The sequence below is a fragment of the Microcebus murinus genome, chromosome 7, assembly GCF_040939455.1.
Source record: "Microcebus murinus isolate Inina chromosome 7, M.murinus_Inina_mat1.0, whole genome shotgun sequence".
NCBI lineage: Eukaryota > Metazoa > Chordata > Mammalia > Primates > Cheirogaleidae > Microcebus > Microcebus murinus.
In genome coordinates this window covers 103633188-103655700 of record NC_134110.1, presented here as the reverse complement: position 1 = coordinate 103655700, position 22513 = coordinate 103633188, and the positions used below count along the sequence as shown (strand labels likewise).

Genomic DNA, 22513 nt, shown 5'->3' with positions numbered 1-22513 from the left:
AAGGAGAAATAAAGACTTTCTCAGACAAGCAAAGTCTCAGAGAATTCACCAAGACAAGACCAGCCCTACAAGAAGTACTCAAAACAGTGCTATGCAAGGAACACCCATAATAAAAACTCACGAATATAAAAACAACCAAAACCCAAAGATTAAAGGCCAGATAATACAATGGCTCAAGAGAGAAATCAAAGCAACAATATCCAACCCAACAGAATGAACAGTAATCTACCTTACCTATCAGTTCTCTCAATAAATGTGAATGGCTTAAACTCTCCACTCAAGAGACATAGGCTGGCTGAATGGATAAGAAAATACAGGCCAAGTATATGCTGTCTTCAGAAAACACATCTAACCTGCAAGGATGCATAGAGACTAAAAGTAAAAGGGTGGAGATCAGTATTCCAGGCAAGTGGAAGCCAAAACAAGGCTGGCGTGGCAGTTCTAATTTCAGACGATTTAGTTTTTAAACCAACAAAAGTAGTGAAAAACAAAGAGGGTCATTATATAATGGTGAAGGGCACACTTCAACAAGAAGAGATAATAATTTTAAATATATATGCACCCAACTTAGGTGCACCCAGTTTCATAAAGCAAACCTTACTGGATCTAAGCAAAAGGATTAATAGCAACTCCATAATCACCGGAGATTTCAACACCCTACTGACAGCACAAGACAGATCCTCCAAACAGAAAATTAATAAAGAAATAATGGACTTAAACAAAACCCTGGAACAACTGGGTCTGACTGACATCTACAGGACATTCTACCCAAAATCCACTGAATATACAGTCTTCTCATCAGCTCACGGGACATTCTCTAAGATTGACTATATCCTAGAGATTTACACAAAGTAAATCTCAAGAAATTTAAAAAAATAGAAATCATACCATGTACCTTCTCAGATCTCAGTGGAATAAAAGTAGAAATCAACCCTAACAGAAACTCACATTTCTACACAAAAACGTGGAAATTAAACAACCTCCTACTAAATGATTACTTCATAAATGAAGAAATCAAGATGGAAATAAAAAAATTCTATACTCCTACACTGCTGGTGGGACTGCAAATTAGTTCAACCTCTGTGGAAAGCAATATGGAGATAACTTAAAGCGATACAAGTGAATCTACCATTTGATCCAGCAATCCCATTGCTGGGCATCTACCCAAAAGATCCAATGACACACTACAAAAAAGACACCTGCACTTGAATGTTTATGGCAGCACAATTCATAATTGCAAGGCTGTGGAAACAGCCCAAGTGCCCATCAATCCAAGAATGGATTAATAAAATGTAGTATATGTATACCATGGAGTACTATTCAGCTCTAAGAAACAATGGTGATATAGCACATTTCATATTTTCCTGGTTAGAGCTTGAACCCATACTATTAAGTGAAGTTTCCCAAGAATGGAAAAACAAGCACCACATATACTCACCAGCAAATTGGTATTAACTGAACAGCACCTAAGTGGTCACATAGGTACTGCAGTAATAGGGTATTGGGCAAGGGGGAGGGGGGCGGGTATATACATATATAATGAGTGAGATGTGCACCAACTGGGGGATGGTCATGCTGGAGACTCAGACTTGTGGGGGGAAGGAGGGAAATGGGCATTTATTGAAACCCTAAAATCTGTACCCCCATAATATGCTGGAATAAAAAAAAAAGACTATTTGCAAAGGAATATGCCAACAATAATGGAATCACAGTTTTCAGAAGATGATTTAGTTTCCTGAAATTTTGTTCCAAAATCCTGCAGCCCCAAATTTCCAAGGCTACCAGATGTGTGCATGCTATCTATCATCTGGTTACACAAGGTAATAGAATCCACTGAGATTCACTACATTAAAAATGATATAAAATGGGTAGCAGCAGCACATCACACCCATAAATTCAAGATGCATCAATCTTTTTCCTGGTTATTCCCCTCTTTGTTCATATCTTCTTCATTATGCTCATAAAATTTGCTTGCTCATAAATCATGATGCTCCTTCAAAAAATTAAAGTAAGTTTTCATGGTTCTATATATACTTTTCACATTGTCAGTTTAATGCAAACTGAGTGGCAATCATGTGTAAAAACACAAATGTTTGCATAAGTAGAATATATTTGGTGTTTTATCCTTGAAAAGGTTCAAATAAACACATTTGATGTAGTGAAAAAGTATTAGTGACCTCTATTAAGGTAATTCATTGCAAAAAGCATTTATTAAGTGCTTTATAAGAGCTAGGTGCTGTGGCTAGGCACCAGAAATAAGAAGACGGATAAGTTATCATCACACAAATTAAAAATATCTTCCAAATACAAAGCCATCTTCGACCATAAGTTAGAATATAACTTGCTTGCTTTTAATCCACTGGAACCATTACAATCATATTTATCACAGAATTTCAATTTCTTTAGAATGGCCTAAATTTCTATGGTCTAGACTTCAACATTAAGAAAAGTATGACTATTTCAAAAATCTCTCTCATCATGTCACCATCTTGGTCAAAATCTTCTGGTGGCTTTTTTAAAAAAATTATTTCAGCATATTATGGGGGTACAAAATTTACGGTTTCAAATAATGCCCTTGCCTCCCTCCCCCCACAAGTCTGAGCCTTAAGCATGACCATCCCCCAGATGGTGCACATCTCACTCATTATGTATGTATATACCTGCCCCCCGCCCCCCTCCGATCCGCCCATTATCCAATTAATGTAGTTCCTATGTGTCCACTTAGGTGCTGCTCAGTTAATACCAGTTTGCTGCTAAGTATATGTGGTGCTTGTTTTTCCATTCTTGGGATATTTAGTAGCATGGATTCCAGCTCTATCCAGGCAAATACAAGATGTGCTATATCACCATTGTTTCTTAGAGCTGAATAGTACTCCATGGTATACATATAACACATTTTATTAATCCATTCATGAATTAATGGGTACTTGGGTTGTTTCCACAGCTTTGCAATTATGAATTGTGCTGCTATAAACATTAGAGTGTGGGTATCTTTTTCATAGAGTGACTTTTGTTCAAATTACCTAGGAATATACATTACTAAGAAGATAAAAGACCTCTACAGGGAGAACTACGAAACACTGAGAAAGGAAATAGCAGAGGATGTAAACAGATGGAAATCCATACCATGCTTGTGGGTCGGCAGACTCAACATCATTAAAATGTCTATACTACCCAAACTGATCTGCAGATTCAATTGGAATACCTATTAAAATCCCAACATCATTCTTCACAGATATGGGAAAAATAATTTTACGCTACATTTGGAAGCAGAGAAGACCCCGCATATCAAAAGCAATTCTAGGCAATAAAAAGAAAATGGGAGGTATTAATATGCCAGATATCAAACTATACTACAAAGAAGTAGTAATTAAATCAGTCTTGTAGTGGCATAAAAATAGGAATATTAACCAGTGGAACAGATCTGACAACCCTGATATAAAACCATCCTCATATAGCCATTTAATCTTTGACAAAGCAGACAAAAACATACACTGGGGAAAAGAATCCCTTTTCAATAAATGGTCTGGTGGCTTTTTTTAAAAAAGTTATAAATAGTAAGCCAAAGTAATTAGCTTTCCAGTTACTTCACAATCATTTTCTATTTCTTCCCAAGGTAAAAATTTTATTCTAACAAATATGGTGCACTCTCTTTCCTGAATCTAATATTTGTTTATTTTCATCCTGTGCTTTTATTGATTCTTTCTCTAGCCTGGAATGTTATCCCTCCTCTTTAAATTCCTTCGATTGGTTATTTAAAACTACTTATTGAGTGCTATTCCTAAGTGCTGGTAATCACTTCACTCTCCTGGCTGAGAAGTCTAAAGAATCTTCAAAATTACCTTATCAAATGGTTAATTTCTAATTTTTAAAAAATTATGATCAAAGAAAGGGGTCTTTATGAAGTTTAATCTTTGTTATGATTTAAGATGTCTGTCTTTATATGTGATCAATATTGCTAAATGTTCCATAGTTGCTTGAAAACATAGTATAGCTAAGCTTTTCATGTAGCACCTACATGTACCATCAGGGTTCTAAACTGTGCTTAGATATTCCTACTAATTTTTATTCTAATATTCTTGAAAAAATATTAAAATTTCTCAGTATAAATGGGTTTGTGCTAATTTATCCTTGTAATTCTCTCATTTTGTCTTAATTTTTGGCAGCTATTTTGCTAGGTATACACAGCTTCATGAACTTCATAGAACTTATAGATTTTAACATCAAGTATGATCTAATGATATACAATTACAATACTGCCTTGAAGTTGACTTTGGTTGATATAAATATTGATATATCATTTTTATCTTGATTGATACAACTCGGTTGTAACATCTGTTTATCTGTCAACCTACTTCTCAGTATCATAATGTTTTAGATCTGCCTCTTATAAATACCTGGATTTTTTAATCCAAATTTATAATGTCTTTCAATGGGCTATTTACTATTTTATTGATATATTTAAATTTATTTCTTTTTCCCATTTATTTTTATTTGTATATATTTAATGGGTACAAGCATAACTTTGCTACATTGATATATTGCATTGTAATGACCTCAGGGTCTTCAGTGCATCCATCACTGGAGCAACACACATTATATCTACCAAGCAACCACTCATCATCCACCCCAACCCCTCTAAGGCTCCATTGCCTATCATTCCACACTGTGCTTCCAGGTGTATGCATTATTTAGCTCCCACTTATAAGTGAGAATATGTGGTTTCTGTATTTCTGTATCTCAGTTGGTTCACTTAAGAGAATGGCCACCACCAGTTCCATCCATGTTGCTGCAAAAGACATTATTTCATTCTTTTTTACAGATGAGTACTATCCATTTTATACACTCACACATCATTTTCCTTATCCACTCATTTCACTGGTTGATAGGCACTTAGGTTGATTCCATATCTTTGCAATTGTGAATAGTCGTTTGATAAATATATGAGTATAGGAGTCTTTTTGATATGACTTCTTTTCATTCAGGTAGACAACCAGTAGTACGATTGGTGGATTTAATGGTAGTCCTATTTTTAGTTCTTTGAGGAATTTAGATACTATTTTCCATAGAGATGGCCCTAATTTGCATTCCCGCCAACAGTATATATGAGTTCCATTTTCTCTGCATCCCCACCAACATCTGTTTCATTTTTTTTTTAAATAATAGCCATACTGATCAATGTAAGATGATATCTCATTGTGGTTTTTATTTGCATTTCTATGATGATTAATAACGTTAAACATTTTTTTCATATGCTTGTTGGCCATTTGTCTTCTTTTGATAAATGTCTATTCATGTGCTTAGCCCACTTTTTAATGGGGTTATTTGGGATTGTTTGTTGAGTTGAATTCCTTATAAATTTTGGATATGAGTCCCCTGTTAAATGCATAGTTTACAAATATTTTCTCCCACTCTGCATGTTGTCTGTTAACTCTATTGATTATTTCTCTTGGTATATAGAAGCTTTGTAGTTTAATTAAGTCCCATTCATCTACTTTTGCTTCTGTTGCCTATGCATTTGTAGTCTTAGTTATGAATTTGTTGCCTAGACCAATGCCCAGAAGAGTTTTCCCTAGGATTTCCTCTAGTGTTTTTAACAGTTTCAGGTCTTAAATTCAAGTCTTTAATCCACCTTCAGTTTATTTTTATATCCAGTTAGAGAGAGGGGTCTAGTTTCATTTATCTATATACAGCAATACAATTTTCCCAGCACCATTTATTGAAAAGGACATCCTTTCCTCAGTATATGTTCTTGTTGACTTTGTCAAATATCAGTTGGCTGTAAGCATGTGCCTTTATTTCTTGGTCCTCTATTCCATTCTATTGATCTATGTGTCTATTTTTATACCAGTGCCGTGCTGTTTTGGTGACTATACTCTTGTAGTATAATTTGAAGTCAGGCAATGTAACTCCTTCAGCTTTGATCTTTTTGCTCAAAATTGCTTTGGCTATTTGGGATCTTTTTTGGTTCCATATGAACTTCAGAATTGTTTTTTCCAATTGTGTGAAAAATAATCTTGGTGTTTTACTAGGGACTGCATTGAACCTGTAAATTGCTTTGAGTAGTATGGTCATTTTATTGATATTAATTCTTCCAATCCATGACAATGGAAAGTTTTTCAGTTTGTTTGTGTCATCTACAATTTCTTTCATTAGTGTGCTGCAGTTTCCCTTGTAGGAATCTTTTACTTACTTGGTTAAATATAATATAGTCTTTGGTATTCTTTTGTAGCTATTGTAAATGAGATGGCCTTCTTGATTTGGTTCTTGGTTAGATGATTATCAGTGCATAGAAAAGAACTGATTTTTGTGCACTGATTTTGTATCCTGAAACTTTACTGAATTCATTTATCAAATCTAATGCTATTTTGGTGGAGTCTTTAGGGTTTTCTAGATATAAGATTTTATCATCAGTGAGTGAGGATACTTTTGCTTCCTCATTTCCAATTTGGATGCCTTTTAATTTTTTTCTCATGTCTGAATGCTCTGGGTAGGACTTCTTGTACCATGTTGAATAAGAATGTTTAAAGTGGACACCCTTGTCATGTTCCAGTTTTTAGGGGGAATGCTTTCAATATTGCTCCATTCAGTATGATGTTGGCTGTGGTTTTGTCAGATATGGTCTTTATTATTTTGAGGTATGTTCCTCCTATACTTAGTTCATTGAGGATTTTTATTATGAATGGATGCTTAATTTTATCAATGTTTTTTCTGCATCTATTGAAATGACCATTTGGTTTTGTCCTTATTTCTGATTATGTGATATATCACATAAACCGATTTGTATATGTTGGCCCATCCTTACATCCCTAATATAAAACCCACTTGGTGTATTATCTTTTTGATGTGCTGTTTGATTCGATTTGCTAGTATTATGTTAAGAATTTTTGTGTGTATGTTCATCAGAGATATTGGTCAGTAGTTTTCTATTTTTGTAGTCTTCTTGTCTGGTTTTGGTATCAAGGTGCTATTGGCCTCTTAGAATGAGTTAGGGAGGATTCCTCTTCTGTTTTTGGAACAGTTTCATGAGGATTGGTATTAATTCTTATTTGTATGTTTGGTAGAATTTGGGTGTGAATCCATCTGGTCCTGGGCTTTATTTTCTTACGCAAATTTTTTATTACTGAATTAATCTCACTACTCATTATTGGTCTGTTCAGGAGTTCTATTTCTTCCTGATTCAAGATGGGGTGGTTATATGTTTCCAAGAATTTATCCAATTCCTCAAGGTTTTCTAGATTGTGTGCATATAATTCATAATAGTCTCTGATGACCTTTCATATATCTGTGGTATCAGTTGTATTTTCTCCTTTTTCATATTTGATTTTGTGTATTTAGATCTTCTCTCCTTTTGTTTTGTTAGTCTACCTAGTGGTTTGTTAACTTTTTAATATCCTTGAAGAATCGACATTTTATTTCATTGATTTCTTTTTATCTCTATTTCATTTAATTCTGTTCTGATCTATGTTGCTTCTTTTCTTCTGCTAATTTTGCGTTTGATTTATTCTTGGTTTTCTAGTTCCTTAAGGGTAACTTTAGATTGTTCATCTGTGATCCTTCTACTTTTTTGATGTAGGCATTTAATGCTATAAACTTCCCTATTTTCCCTACTTTTACTATATTCTACAGGTTTGGGTATATTGTATTTTCATTTTCATTTGTTTCAAAAAGTCTTTTAGTTTATACCTTAATTTATTCATTCACCTATTGATTGTTTGGGAGCATGTTGTTTAATTTCCATGTATTAAATGCAAGGGGTTTGCATAATTTCCAGATTTCCTGTTTGTACTGATAACTAGCTTTATTCCACTGTGGTCTGATAAGGTACTTGCTATGATCTTGATTTTTTTTTAAATTCGGTAAGCCTTGTTTGTAGCCTAACATATAGTCTATCTTAGAGAATATTCTGTGTGCTAATGAGAAGAATGTATATTCTGTAGTTAGTTGTTGGGGTAGAATGTTCTGTAAATGTCTGTTAAGTCCATTTGGTCTGAAGTACAATTTATTACCAATTTTTTTGTTAATTTTCTCTCTCAATGATTTAGCTAGTGTTGTGAGTGGGGTGTTAAAATCTCCCATTATTATTTTAGTGCTTTCTATCTCTTTCTTTAGGTCTACTAGTATTTGTTTGGTGGATCTAGCTGCTGGAATATTGGGTGCATATATATTGTAAGAAGCAATATATATAGTTGGATCATTTTTTAAATCAATTCTGCCAATCTGTGTATTTTAGGTGGAGCATTTCACCCATTTATGTTCAGTGTCACTATCAATATGTGATGCTTCATTCCTGTCATATTATTCACTGTTTTCTCATTGTTTTATAAATTTTTTCTTTTTCTCTTTTTGTCTTTGTAGTTGGCAAAATCATGTTTCCATTTGATTCTTTTCTTTCTCCTTTGAGTGATTGTTTTATTAGACCTGTGAGTGTTATATTTTCATGTATTTTTGTGATGATGAATATTAACCTTTCATTTCCATGTTTAAGACTCATTAAAAATTTCCCTGTAAGGCTCGTCTAGTGGTGACAAATTCCTCAGTGCTTGCTTGTCTGGAAAGACTTTATTTCTCCTTCATATATGAAGCTTATTCTGGCAGAATATAAAATTCTTGGTTAACAGGTTTTACCTTTCAGCCCTTACAAAAAGCCATCCCATTCTTTTCTGGCCTATAAGGGTTCTGCTCAGAAGTTCACTGTTAGTCTGATGGAGTTTCCTTTATAGGTGCTTTATAGGTACTATATGCTTTTCTCTTGATAGTTTTGAAATTCTTTCTTTCACTTTGACTTTAGACATCTGAATATAATATTCTCTGGTGAAGTCCTTTATGCAATGTATTTGCCTAGTGTGCCTCCTATATCTGGATGTCTAACTCTCTCACTATACTTGAGGAGTTTTCATTGATTATTTCCTTAAATACTTTTTCTAAACTTTTTGATCTCTCTTCCCCCTCAGTAATATCAATAATTCATAAACTTAGTTATTTTTGTAGTTCCAGATGTCTAAAATGCATTGTTCATTATTTTCTATTCTTTTTAAAAAAATTTAGTTTGACTAGAATATTTCAGAAGGGCTCTCTTTAAATTCTGAGATTCTTTCTTTTGTCTAGTCTTATTATGGAAGCTTTTTTTTTTAATTTCAGCATATTATGGGGGTACAAAATTTAAGGTTTCAAATAATGCCCTTGCCTCCCTTCCCCTGACAAGTCTGAGCCTCAAGCATGACCATCCCCCAGATGGTGCACATCTCACTCATTATGTATGTATATACCCGCCTCCCCACCTCCCTTCCACTCGCCCAATACCCAATTAATGTAAGTTCCTATGTGTTCACTTAGGTGTTGCTCAGTTAATACCAGTTTTCTGGTGAGTATATGTGGTGCTTGTTTTTCCATTCTTGGGATACTTCATTTAGTAGTATGGGTTCCAGCTCTATCCAGGAAAAGACAGGATGTGCTATATCACCATTGTTTCTTAGAGCTGAATAGTACTCCATGGTATACATATAACACACTTTATTAATCCACTCATGAATTGATGGGCACTGGGGTTGTTTCCACAGCTTTGCAATTATGAATTGTGCTGCTATAAACATTAGAGTGTGGGTATCTTTTTCATAGAGTGACTTTTATTCTTTTGAGTAGATGCCCAGTAATGGGATTGCTGGATCAAATGGCAGATCCACCCACTTGTATTGCTTTAAGGTATCTCCATATTGCTCTCCATAGAAGTTGAACTAGTTTGCAGTTCCACCAGCAGTGTAGGACTGTTCCTATCCCTCTGCATCCACGACAACATCTATTATTTTGGGACGTTTTGATAAAGGCCATTCTTACTGGAAATAATTGATATCGCATTGTAGTTTTGATTTGCATTTCCCTGATGATTAGAGATATTGAGCATTTTTTCATATGTTTATTAGCCATTCTTCTGTCTTCTTTAGAAAAGTTTCTGTTCATGTCCTTTGCCCATTTTTTGATAGGGCTGTTTGATTTTTTGTTGCTGATTTTCATGAGTTCTAAGTAGATTCTAGTTATTAGCCCATTATCAGATGTGTAGGATGCGAAAATTTTCTCTCATTCTGTTGTCTGTTTACTTTTATAACTATTTCTTAGGCTGTGCAGAAGCTTTTTAGTTTGATCATGTCCCATCTATTTATTTTTGTTGCTGCTGTGATTGCCTTTGGGGTCTTCTTCATAAACTCTTTGCCTAAGCTTTTGAATGTGTTTTGTATTTCATTCAGTGAATTTTCCCATTTCAGAATTTGTGTGTGTGTTTTTTTTTTAAGATATCTATCTCCTTGGTGAATTTCTCATTCATAACCTGAATTAATTTTATAATTTCTTTGTATTGGTTTCAAGATTTCTCTTGCATCTCATTGAGCTTCCTTAAAATCATTATTTTCAATTTTTTATGTAGCAATTTGAGGAGTCCTTTTTGATTAGAATCTGTTGCTGGACAATTGTTGTGGTCCTTTGATGATGTCTTATTTCCCTGATTTCTTATGTTTCCTGTGTCTCTCCATTGATATCTGCACATCTGGTGTAATAGTAACTTCTTCCAATTTTTTGAAATTACTTTCATAGGGGAGAATTTTTTCTTATAGATGTATTTCCTGGTATGGAAAAATCTTTCTATTTGTTAGTATTTCACCTTGATTTTTAACATGCATTCTTGACTTAACAAAATCCAAAGTAAATATCAGAAATGAGCCATGTAAAATTATTTAACTATGTTGTCTCTCTTTAAAACTCTTTTATAAATATTGTCTAACATTTTACTTCTCACTTACTTTAAAGTTCTTCAGTTCTTAATTTAACAATCACAGTTTATTGGTATTTATCAACATGTTTAAAACTTACTTTGTTCACCTTTGCTCCCTGCATATCATATCTTCCTTATGGGTCAAATTCTTACTCACTGAAACACATCTATCTGTAGTCCTTTCAGCAAATATTCCTGAGTAAAGGTCTGTTCTTTATGTAAAAATGTTTTTATTTATTTTACCTTGTCAGATAATTTGATGAATATAAAATAGGTTATTTTTCCTTAACAGTCTAAATATATTTCATTGCCTTCTGGTTTACTGCAAATATAATTGCTATACATTTGAAGGTATTCTGCAAATTACCTTGGAATAAAAGATTGTATCACTGACTTTTAATGTTGTGATCATAACAAACCAGGTAGAGATGTCTTTTGTAAATTCTATTTGGGAATCAATACAATTCTTAGTCTGAAATTTAATGACTTTTTTTTTTTATTTCTGGAAAACTCTCAGTCATTATCACTTCAAATGTCATCCTTATCTCATTCTTTCTAACCTTTCTGGAACTCCTACTGGATTTATGCTGGACCTTTGCATAGTCTTCATGTCCCTTAACCACTCTGAAATCTAATTTACTCCCACAAATCTATATCCTAATCCTCTAATTCTACCTTTGGTTCTGTCTAATTAGTTCTTAACCCACTCCTCTAAGGACCCTAAAGTCAGGATAGAGGTTCCCTCCAGGGAGAAGAAAAGGATGGTGATAAGAAAGGACACATAGGTAGCTCCTAATGAGTGGGCAGTATTTTTTTTTAGCCTGGCTCATGTTAAACAAATGTTTGTTTCAATTATTTGCTGAACCATACTTCATGCTTCATGTACTTTCACTATATGTATTATCTGTCTATAAAAAATTCTCAGCAACAAGTAATTAGCAGGTTAAGACTTGTTGATGGTAAAACATTTCTTGTTCTAAACTCTTCCCTTTCATTTTTAAGTTTTCTACATGAAATGGTTAATATTTTAACAGGCATTACTACCTGTACTTTATCTTCCCTTCATTATTTCCTTCCTTTTAGACTTTTTTGTTTTCTTTTCAAGTGCACCTTTGCTTCTTTAGGCACTATATTTGAAACATGTATGCCATAAATTCTATCAGGCAATGTGATTTTTCACTTGTTCCTTTCTAAATACTAGTCACTACCTTTGTAACCTTGAACACATCATTTCTGAATTTAAACTGTAAGAGGGCAGAGCGAGCAGTTTTAAGACATCAGAAGCAGCGATTTCTGTTTCTCATATGCCCTTGAACAATCTCAAGATGGAAATAAATGGAACACTTCTACCAGTTGAAGGCTTTCTCCTGGGCTAGTTTCCAGATTTAATAGTATTCATAATTGCCTTCTATCCAAGCCATTTTTAACCTACACTTATTAGTTTTTTTGCAGGAAATAAAAACACATTTCACAAGCATGGTTGAGTTTCTGGCTACAATTAGAAATTCAAATTAGAAACAAAAAGCATACAAACTATTTGTCATTTCTTTTAGAGTATTTTATAGAGCAAGCAAAAATTATCAGAGTTGTTTATATACATGACAGAAGAAAATCACCTAAATTTTGTGCAAGAATGAAAAAGACACATGAAAACCATGCCAGTTATCAATAATGTAAATAATGATAATATAATTCTCCAAGTAATAGCATTGAAGTATATAGGTATATAGTTCATTTTGTGTATCTATTTTATGTTACTTACTTATTCCTTTTTTAGCATTTTCATTTTAACTTTTTAAAGGTTTGTTATGACTATTTAATTTCACACTCAGATTTTTAGATGCATAGGTTTTATGTTTTATCAAACAGTACCTTGAGAATAAAATAAATGATTAGCATTTTAAATAATCTTGCATATCATTTATTGCCAATTCATTTAAATAATTCTACAGTGTCTTACTGTAGGAAAGTTACAATGTGAAATATGAAATATGAATTTAAACCTAAAATAACTCAGATGGGGCTATATCAAATTATATTCAGATTTAAATTATATTCAGATTTAAAACAAACTACTCTGTTATCAATCAATAGTTTCTTCTAGAAATAATACCAAATTATTTTAGTCAGTTTCAAAATCACTGATGTCTAGAAATGTGTAAGTTTTAAGAAGTCCTTTAGATAACTTGAGCAAATAAAAAAATAAGAGTTAAGAGACATTTTTATCTCCTAGAAATTCTGATAATTTTAGTAATTTTTTCTATAAATAAATTAGTTGAAGTAAGATAAAAGGATTACTGAAGTCAGATACAGAAGTACAACCTATGCATATTTACTTGTTATGTATCCAAATAACCTTAGGTCTGGGATTTCCTTCACCCTGGCAAGTGAAGTAGACAGTATTTCCTGGTGGTGTCTCCACATCTTGGGATACAAAAGTAATTCGGGGACTCTCTGTAACAAAAGAATTATTGATATATTTTTCAAAGACACAAAATTACAGCATTCTAAGATATTGTTGAGAAAAAGCTGTAGGTAATTTGTTTTTCTACATTAAGATATTAGACATATGCTTGACTTAAACTTTAGAAGTGTGAAAGATTCACTGCATAAAGAGATCACCAGTGAAGTAAATTAAATATCCCTGTGCCTTTGGTTCTAGTAGTTCAATACAATCATATTTATGGAAGGAGTTGGATTTTATGGGTCAATTTTTCAAACCAAGTAGTTAAATTCAGCTTGCAATTCTACAGGCATTCTCCCTAGACAATTAACCATCTAACTACCCACTTTGTACAATTTACAAGAATTTATATGTCTAGACTTTAAACTTGGTTGAGCAAAATTACTTATCAATATAAATGAATGATTCCATTCTCTAATCATAAGTATTGAGGGATAAAACATGGAAACAATTAAATTCTTTTAATAAAAATGTAGAGTGATTGATTTTTTTAATGAATCAAATAATATAATTGAATTTAAATTAGAGAGAAAAAAGTATAAAAGGGACTTATACTTTTCTATAGTAAATTTCACCCAACTCTCTTTAAATCTTTCTAAATAACAAAATTCTTTTTATAAGATTAGTTGAGATTTCCTATCATTAACTACGTCCATTGTGTTTGCAGCATATTCCACAGATCTTGAGTAATCTTGCCTACTTCATTAAAAGTCCATATAATCAATCTCTTGGCTGTATCCCCTTTTTGGAGAGAAAAATAGTTCTATTTATTTGTATATTTACTTTTTAAAAATAATTCAACATTAGCTTTGTGCCAAGCAAGGTGCTAAGACAAGTGATGAAGCAGTGATCAAAACAGACAAAGTCTCTGTACCCAGGAGTTTCTAGTTTCATGTAAACAATTAAAATTAAACAAACAGGCCAGGCTCAGTGGCTCACACCCATAATCCTAGCACTGTGGGAAGCCAAGGCCAGAAGAGCACTTACGCTCAGGAGTTTGAGACCAGTCTAAGCAAGACTGAGACCTCATCTCTACAAAAAAATAGAAAAATTAGCCAGAACTGGTGACTCATGCCCATAGTCTCAGCTACTTAGGAGACTGGAGCAGGAGACTCACTTGAGCCCATAAGTTTGAGGTTGCAGTGAGCTAGGCTGATGCCTCGGCACTCTACCCGGGGAAACAGTGTGAGAGTTTGTCTCCCAAAAAAAAAAAAAAAAAGTAAACAAACACAAAAAACACATAATAACAAATTGTGATAAATGCTTAGATGGAAAATAAATGGAATAAATGGACCTGATTCAGGCTGAGTATGGTAGGGAAGTGAGCGGGGCAGGGGTCAAATGAAGCCATTCCAAGTAATTAACATTTAAGGAGAGGACTACTAAAAGAAGAAGTAGAAGGAGAATATTGTAGGCAGAGAAAACAGCATTTGGAAAGCCCTTGAGTTGACAAAAAGCTTAAGAACTCCCAAGAATGGAAAGGACATCTTGGTGGCTGCATCGCTGAGTAAAGGGAAGAGTAGGTGATGGGACAGGTGGAGGGCAGCCGGGCTAACCGGGCAGGGAGTGTCAAACACATGAGGTACTTTGTGCTTTATTTTAAGGTAGGAACCTACAGAAGGGTTATGGGCACAGAATGATGCAATCGGATAAGTTTCTTTAAACAATTTCCCCACGTGTAATAGATTGGAGGGCGAGGAATGAAAGCTGGGACATCAGTTAAGATGTAATGCAATCCAGGCAAAACCTTACTGTGGTGTGAACTAGAAGTCAGTAGTAAAGGTAAGAGCTGCGGACAAATTTGAGGCTGTTTTGGCAATAAAGACCAAGTGAATTTTCTTCTCAATCTGAATGGAATTGAACTATATTAATACAATTTTTTAAATTATCTGTTTAAAGAAAATTAAATAACATAATAAGCATCCATAATCAGTTCTTTAAGTAAAGCTTTATTAAGGGTGTCAGAACATAACTATATGCTTATTAAATCCAAGGTTTGCATTATTTGAAAATTTACAAAGAGATAATAAAACTGATTTTCATTACTTTAGTCATATTCATGATCCCATTATATATGAGAAAAAAATCAATGATTGCATTTGTGGAGGGATTTTCTTAGCAGTGAAAATTAGCAATTACTTGATTTAAAGTTGTAAAACCCAAATTATTGATTATGAGCACTAAGTGATACTGAGATATAAGTGCATACTTTAATGCTGGACACCATTTCCTGTGACCTTGTTGAAAAATTATTTTGGTTAATATTTCTCCTATGAAATTATGGAGGTTAGATTAAGTGATGCTCAAGGACTCTCCCAGATCTTATAGTTGAAGACAGTTAAAATTTCCTTAAATGAAAATGCACATGATGTAAAGGAAACTGGCCACACTTTCTGCCACACCCCTTAGAAACACTTTCTGATAATGTGTTCTTACAAATGCAACATCATACAATAAACCTTTACAGAAAGAGAACAAAAGACCTATGTGTGCACATTTAGAAAATGACATACTGCACTTGAATTCCTCTGCTGTTACTGAAGCAAACGAGCACCCATGCAGTCTTCTGGGATATTTGCACACAGCAGCAGCCTGCCTGTGACCACTTTGGGCACAGCCTTGTATAAGCTCCCCCAGCCACAGTAAGCCACAGTCACAAACCAGAGGGTTGGAGTCTAGACGCCTAGGCACGCAGGCAGGAATTACAGCTGTTACAAGGGACTGTTAATTTCTATGAGGAGTCTTTGGAGTGGAAATACTTAATTTTCTCTGACCTACCTTAGCTGTCACATCTTTGACTCCTGAATTTCTAGTTACCAATAAGCAGATTTTAAGAATTTCTCACTTAGTTGCATATATTGCAGAGAGTAGGTACCTTTTTATATTAACAGTGTTTTGGGGAAGCCACATTAATACTAGAAAAGCAGTTTCCCCTTAATGTGCGCTATATTGATTTGAAGATAGAGTAATATTTGAAGATAGAGTAATATATCACTTGTCTAATACTTGCATGATCCCTTTTGCTTACAGATTGAAAACCACTTTATAAAAGAATTTCATTAATTTTCGCATACATATGTGAATATGGTTGTCGTGAGTTAGAAATGGTATGGTACAATAGAGAACCCAATGTTAGGTGACCCAAAAGGTGTCAGGCCCACACACAAGTAGTGGTACGGCAAACGGATTTACACTTGTTTCTCTGTCCCCATGTGCTATTGGTAAACTGACACTCCCAGCTGTTGAAAGCCTTCATTGTTGCAGGTGGAATTCATTTGGTAATAGAGCTTATTTATGAGCCCTCCATCACTCTCTTGTATTCTCTCGTTCTCTTCTAAATTGCAGCCTGAATAGGGCAAAAGTTTGAGGATTTGGAATAAGTAGGTACCAGTGTCCACTCTGTGTCAGACCTGTCAGGATATCATGGACCCTCGAGCAATCTGTTCAAATTGTATGTCAGTTTTCCACAAAATAAATGTATAAAGTAAAGATACTCAATCAGCGTAACATACTAACAAAATTATCTTAAAACATTTGAAATAAATACAGTGCATACATCATAGACGGACACTGGTACATCACTGTAAGTGGGGCCTCCTTCAGCCTTTCTAACAGCATTTGTTTTTGCTCCGTGTGCTCCAATGATGCAGTGAATGCTGTTTCAATAACGTAAGAGGTTGGAACAGAAAAGCTGCTACTAAGAAAGAATAATGAAATGAGATTAGAAAAAACTGAGGGATTTAGCACTTCAAGACTTTCTGAGAGTTGTAGAAGCTGAGAATGATACCCAGATAGAAATCTAGACAGACAAGAAGCACTGTATGGGAATTATAATATACAAAGACAATAACTCTAACTATAAGTGATGTAACAAAACCAACAGAAGACAAAGAGGGCAAGTAAAAAACATTATCTCTACCCCCAAAATGAAGCATCGTATGACCCTGTTACAAAATGTTGTGGCATTTTGCATTTCCCACAAAAGATTGAAAAGTAAGAATAGGTGTGTGTATTATTCCAAATGGTTGTGGTGCAACCAATTCTGACAAGTAAGAAAGATTTGCTGAAAAAGAGTCATCAGCCAAGGCTTTTGTGGGTTTGAATTCAATCAAAAAAACACCAAGGAAAAGACTGTGGGGCAGTATTATGTGTGTCTGACGTGAGAATTACCAAGAAAGCAGGAAATAAAGACTTGAATGAAAGGACTGGGAGTGGAGGAAATGTCCCCTTGATTATCCAGTTACTTCAATGCAAAGACTCCAAGCATTATTTCCAGGCACCGAGCACAGATTTATTTTCTCAGCACTCTGATTTTTACTTAAACATCAAGTGCTTGCTCATGGGCCTGTATCTAGGCACACAACATTAGAAGAGCAATAGCAACAAAAGTGGTGTCTAAGACAGGTGACAGATACCCCTATGTGAGTTTTACACTATGTGCTCTTCAACTGGCATCTGTGAAGCAGGCATCTGTTCTTTACCTGTTAAACAGACTTGCATTTGTGTGTACTAGGAAAAAGATAAAACAAAATAAAAGCCGTGCAGAAATGTACACACAGGGGTGAAGACAGACGGAGTGCGGGAGAGTGAGCCCCACGGGTGGACAGAAAATGAGGAGAATCGCCGGGAAACAGGAAAGACAGGAGCAGGGAAGCCCATTGAGAAGAGAGCCCATGAGAGGACTGGGATTGTTGTTTGTTTGTTTAATGTAGGAGGAAATGAATGGGATGGAAAACTCCATGTGCAACAAGGGAAAACTGAAGCCTGGCCAGAGGAGTCAGACTTTCTTTGGAACTTCTCACATCTCTTTTCTAATAAAAAGTTAAAGGAAAAAGAAGTCTTGGGAGTCTTTAGATTTGACCAGCAAGGAAATTGCAGAGAAGCAAGGAAAACTTCTATCTTCAATATTCTTTTTGAATGTCACTTCTAAGAGAATACATGAAAGCTCAGTAGACTATCTGGGTCCTCTAGCGCTCTGCAGTTAACAAAACCATTTTCTCTTGAAAAACGCAAGCATTGCCATGATCTCTCACAGCAAGAGCAGGCAAAGGCAGTCACTGTTGGGGATTTATTTATTTTGGGGACAATTATAAGGTTTCTGTATTTATGTACTTGCTTTCACTTACAGTCTTTTTAATGAATCCAGATGCAAAAAGCTCCCAGCTGGGATTTTAGATAGTTTGTTGTTATGCAAAAATCTGAAAAATAAAAGATACATTTTAATCACTACACAATAAAGATGAGTTTAGGGAACAAAAACATTTTTTCACCTAACTTTGAATTCAATAATTTTTTTTAAAAAGTATTTCAGTGAGAAAGGGCAAACAAATCAGTGTCACTTATGCAAACATTTGTTTTAAAGATTTACATGTATCCTGCACTATAGGAGTATAGGAGTTCTCCATCCCCTGCCTCTACCCTGCTCCTAGACTATAAATCCCAAACTTTCTCCTTCAATGCAGAACCCCTTTGCAATGGCCCCGACCCTGTTGCCATGGCGCATCTTGAACAGTCATTCTTACTGTGCTTTACCAAGTGTCATTGAATATTTTTCTTTAACGGTGTGCAGTGGATGCCATATAGTATAATAATTCTCCTTTTCCACTGCAGGTGCTGAGCCCTATGCCATTTCCTCATCCCAGGAATATTGGAACAGAGTTTCATGATGGAGAAATAGCTTGTAGTATATTGCATTGAACCTTGGGAAAAGCCACATAAGCTGCACAATTTAGTCCTGTTTTATTTTTGCTAGGTTACAAGCTTATTTCATTATTTTACAAGTAGTGTAGTTCTACATGATAACAACAGTAGAAAGGCTGTTATTCCTTCTTTAAATATATTTAATAGCCTGGAAATTGCATCAATAATTGGATATTGAAAGATGTTATCTATTTTCCAAGCTAAGTAGACCAGAATTAATTATTTAACAGGCAAAATAAATCAAGAGAAAAGCAAAACATTTCCATCATAACAGATTTGGAAGCATGGTATATAACTATTGAAAAATCATACTTAAATATTTTCTTAGTTTTGTACCAATGGTGATAATATATCCAAATGAATGTTATTTTAACATTAGTTTACGTCAAAACATTATATAATTCCCAAGTCAGTTATCATTGCTGCTTGATATTTCTATAACTGTTTGTTTTTAAGCAGATTCATCTCTATATATAAGCCTCGGCCCCTTTATCTATAAAATGAAGAATTATTACAATAGTGACTATCATTGTTTTATTTCCCAAAATACTATCCTGGCGACAGTACTAAAACAGTACTGTTCTAGCAGTACTGATTTGCAGGGGTGAGAAAATGTATTCTTGTAGTTTCTTTTTTCCTTTCTTCTTTCCAGTTTTCTTTTCCAGCTTTCTTTCTTTTTTTCCAACTGTTATTCTTCAAAAATAGTTCTGCAATATATTTGTTGATTTCTGCTTGTAGAATCCCTTTACTTGCTTTACTCCCAACAAGAACCTAAAATATACTTCTTTTTATATTGAAAAGTTTATATAATTATTTGATTCTGATGTCTTCTGTCAAAGATGCTTGGTCAAAAAAGTAATATTTTTAGCAGTATCTACTGCAGGGAATTTGATACAAAGACCTATCTTTTTTCTATGACAGAAATATACATGTTATCAAAAAGAGCCAAGTCATAAATGAGATTTTTCTCCCATAAATGTTCTAAAGGAGAGAGAAAGTAAATATTCTGCCAGAAGTTCAAGTTAGTGTTTCAAGATATATTCCTTGAAAATCCAGGAGACTTCTGAGAAGTACAGAAAACATCATATTCAGTTATGACTTCTTCAGAAAACCTGTTGGGAAGGCCGTGGCCTCAGTGGGGTGCACACCTGGTAAAGAATCTTTTCCGCCTGGGTGAGCCCAGGCCAGCACCTGCTTCTCCACAGGATGTTGGGTCAGAACGCTGTGCGTCCTCCCCAAAGAGCAAAGCTGAGTGTTCTCAGGAACCAGGTATGCCCTTCCTGGGTGCAGAATACCAAGGATTTTCTTCCTTTTGATGTATTTTGTTCATGTTGGAATCATTGAGGATTCCAAAAGAAGCATGCAAAATAGGAAGTATTGCTGATGACGTCAGTGTGCACATAAAAGACAAACACAAGGAGCTGCTGTACCAAGAATGTCCATGGTCTAACTAATCTGAAATTTGTAAATGGTATTGGATAAAAATAACAATGTTCTCCAATACCAGTCATGAACTATTGGCCCAAAGATCCTAATTCTGTAATGTTTGACGTACTTTAACAGAGCACTACTTCAATCTTCTGCCTGCGTACCAAGCTGTAAATCAACTCGACCATTTCAACCCACATGGCTCTATGTGCACATGCATTCTTCTGCTTGGCAATGTAACAATAAATGGTTTATTATGTTTCAAGATAAAACGTATCTATTGGAGAAAAATTTAACTTTCATAAAGTGTCAGGATTTCAAATCAATCCTTCTACTCATAGAAAAGATGAAGATGCAGGTCTCCCTCGCCTGTGTTGTCATCATGCCACCGCCGAAAAGAACATTCTCATGCAAGCATCAGGGTTGGTACTTACAAAGGAAACACAAGGGGGCTTTTGTCAAATCATACCAATAAGGAATTACTGTAGACATCATGCTGCAGCTGCTAAATGCACATACTCGATGAGGTGCCGTGGTGGCAAAGCCACACTGAATGTGTTTGGATTGAGAAATACCTTAATAGAATACTATAATTTTAATAATGAAAATATTATTTCAGCAAACAGATTTCTAAGTTATGGAGAGAATAATTCTGGTTCAAAATAGTGAACCAGGCACGCAAATTTTCCTCGAATTTGCCTTTTTCAAGTCTCTACTGAAATAATTGCCCAGATGCTCAATATAAAATAAACAAACCCACATCGATCAAGAGGACAGAATGTGGAAGGTCCCCAACGGGTAAGAGATTTCAGCAAATTCTGGAGACATAAAATGCATGGGAAAGAGTTAACAGATGAAATAGACAGAGAAAGTTACACGGCAGAGTATACCATGAGACAGGAACAATCAGAGTGTTTTGTCCCAGAGACTTTAAACAGGTGAGGCAGGAACAGGAGTGAGAGGTGGGATGGAAAACAAGGGGCTCCCAAAGATGTGGGGAGAGAAATACAGTAACTGCTAACCATCACCTCCATACAGGACACCAACTGCAAAGAGGAAAAAGTTATTTATGTGTATGTATAGATTAGATAGAGACAGAGTTTTCTAAAGAAATTTAACAAGTTGAAAGAAGAAAAGTAATGGATTTTTGTGGAGCTGGAACTCAAGAGAAAAAACCTTCTTCATTCTAGCATTTTAGGAAGATAAATCTGCCATTGACACCCAACTGTCCAAACTAAAATTCTCATCAGAGAGGAGATTTTGTAAGAAAACAGACCTACCTCTAGAAGAGCAGGAGAACCCATACTACCTATCCAATATTTTCAATATAAATAGACAACCAATAATCACAAGGCATAGGAGGTTGATTAGGAGCATGAAAAAGAAAGATCAAGATAAAGAGAAGAAAAACCAATTCTAGAAGAGACAGGGAAATTCAGAGGACTAAAAAAAAAGAATAAGAAAAGATAATACAATTAATATATGTACTCAAGTACTCAGAGATCTGAATATATATATTATTATACCTATAAAATAAGAATCAGATGCTATGGAAAAGAAATAAATAGGAAACAAAAAAGGTGTTATAGAAATTAAACTATGGTTTAAAATTACAAAAAGCAGCAAATTTTTACAATGAAGTAAAAAATTATACCAGATTATGAATAAAAATGATAAAATAATAGATATTAAAAGGAAAAATAAAAATGTGGAGATCCAGATAGTCTAATATTCAATTAAGGCATCTGTAAAAGAGGAGACAGAAAGAAAAAGGGGAAAAAATTCAAATACATAATTAAAGAGAATCTTTCAAAACAGGGGTTGAATTTGAGTCTTCAGATTGAAAGAATACATGAAGTACCCACCCCAATAATTGAAAAGTCTCATTCTTTGTTATAAATTTATAAAATGTTGGAATACAAAAAATAAAGATAATTTAAAATCTCCCTGTAAAAATAAATTTGATTTCCTATAAAATAAAAATAATCATAACAGGCTAGAAGATATAGAATGCATGATTCAAAGATCAAAGGAAATTGTGTTTGAACTTATAATTTTGTACCAGATGAACTATCAATTATGAGAATAGAATATATATATTTCCAGGCATTTAAGGATTATCAAAACTATCTCCCTTAGCCCTTTTGTAGTAAGTTACT

General features: G+C 34.4%; 1 protein-coding gene across 1 annotated transcript in view; it reads right to left on the bottom strand.

Moving 5' to 3' along the window:
- PXDNL (peroxidasin like) overlaps positions 1-22513 on the bottom strand; it is a 267746-nt gene that overhangs the window by 143567 nt on the left and 101666 nt on the right. Inside the window, 3 exon segments of the mRNA XM_076005349.1 lie at positions 13099-13216; positions 15740-15909; positions 18353-18424. Coding sequence (XP_075861464.1) covers positions 13099-13216; positions 15740-15909; positions 18353-18424 — 360 coding nt within the window.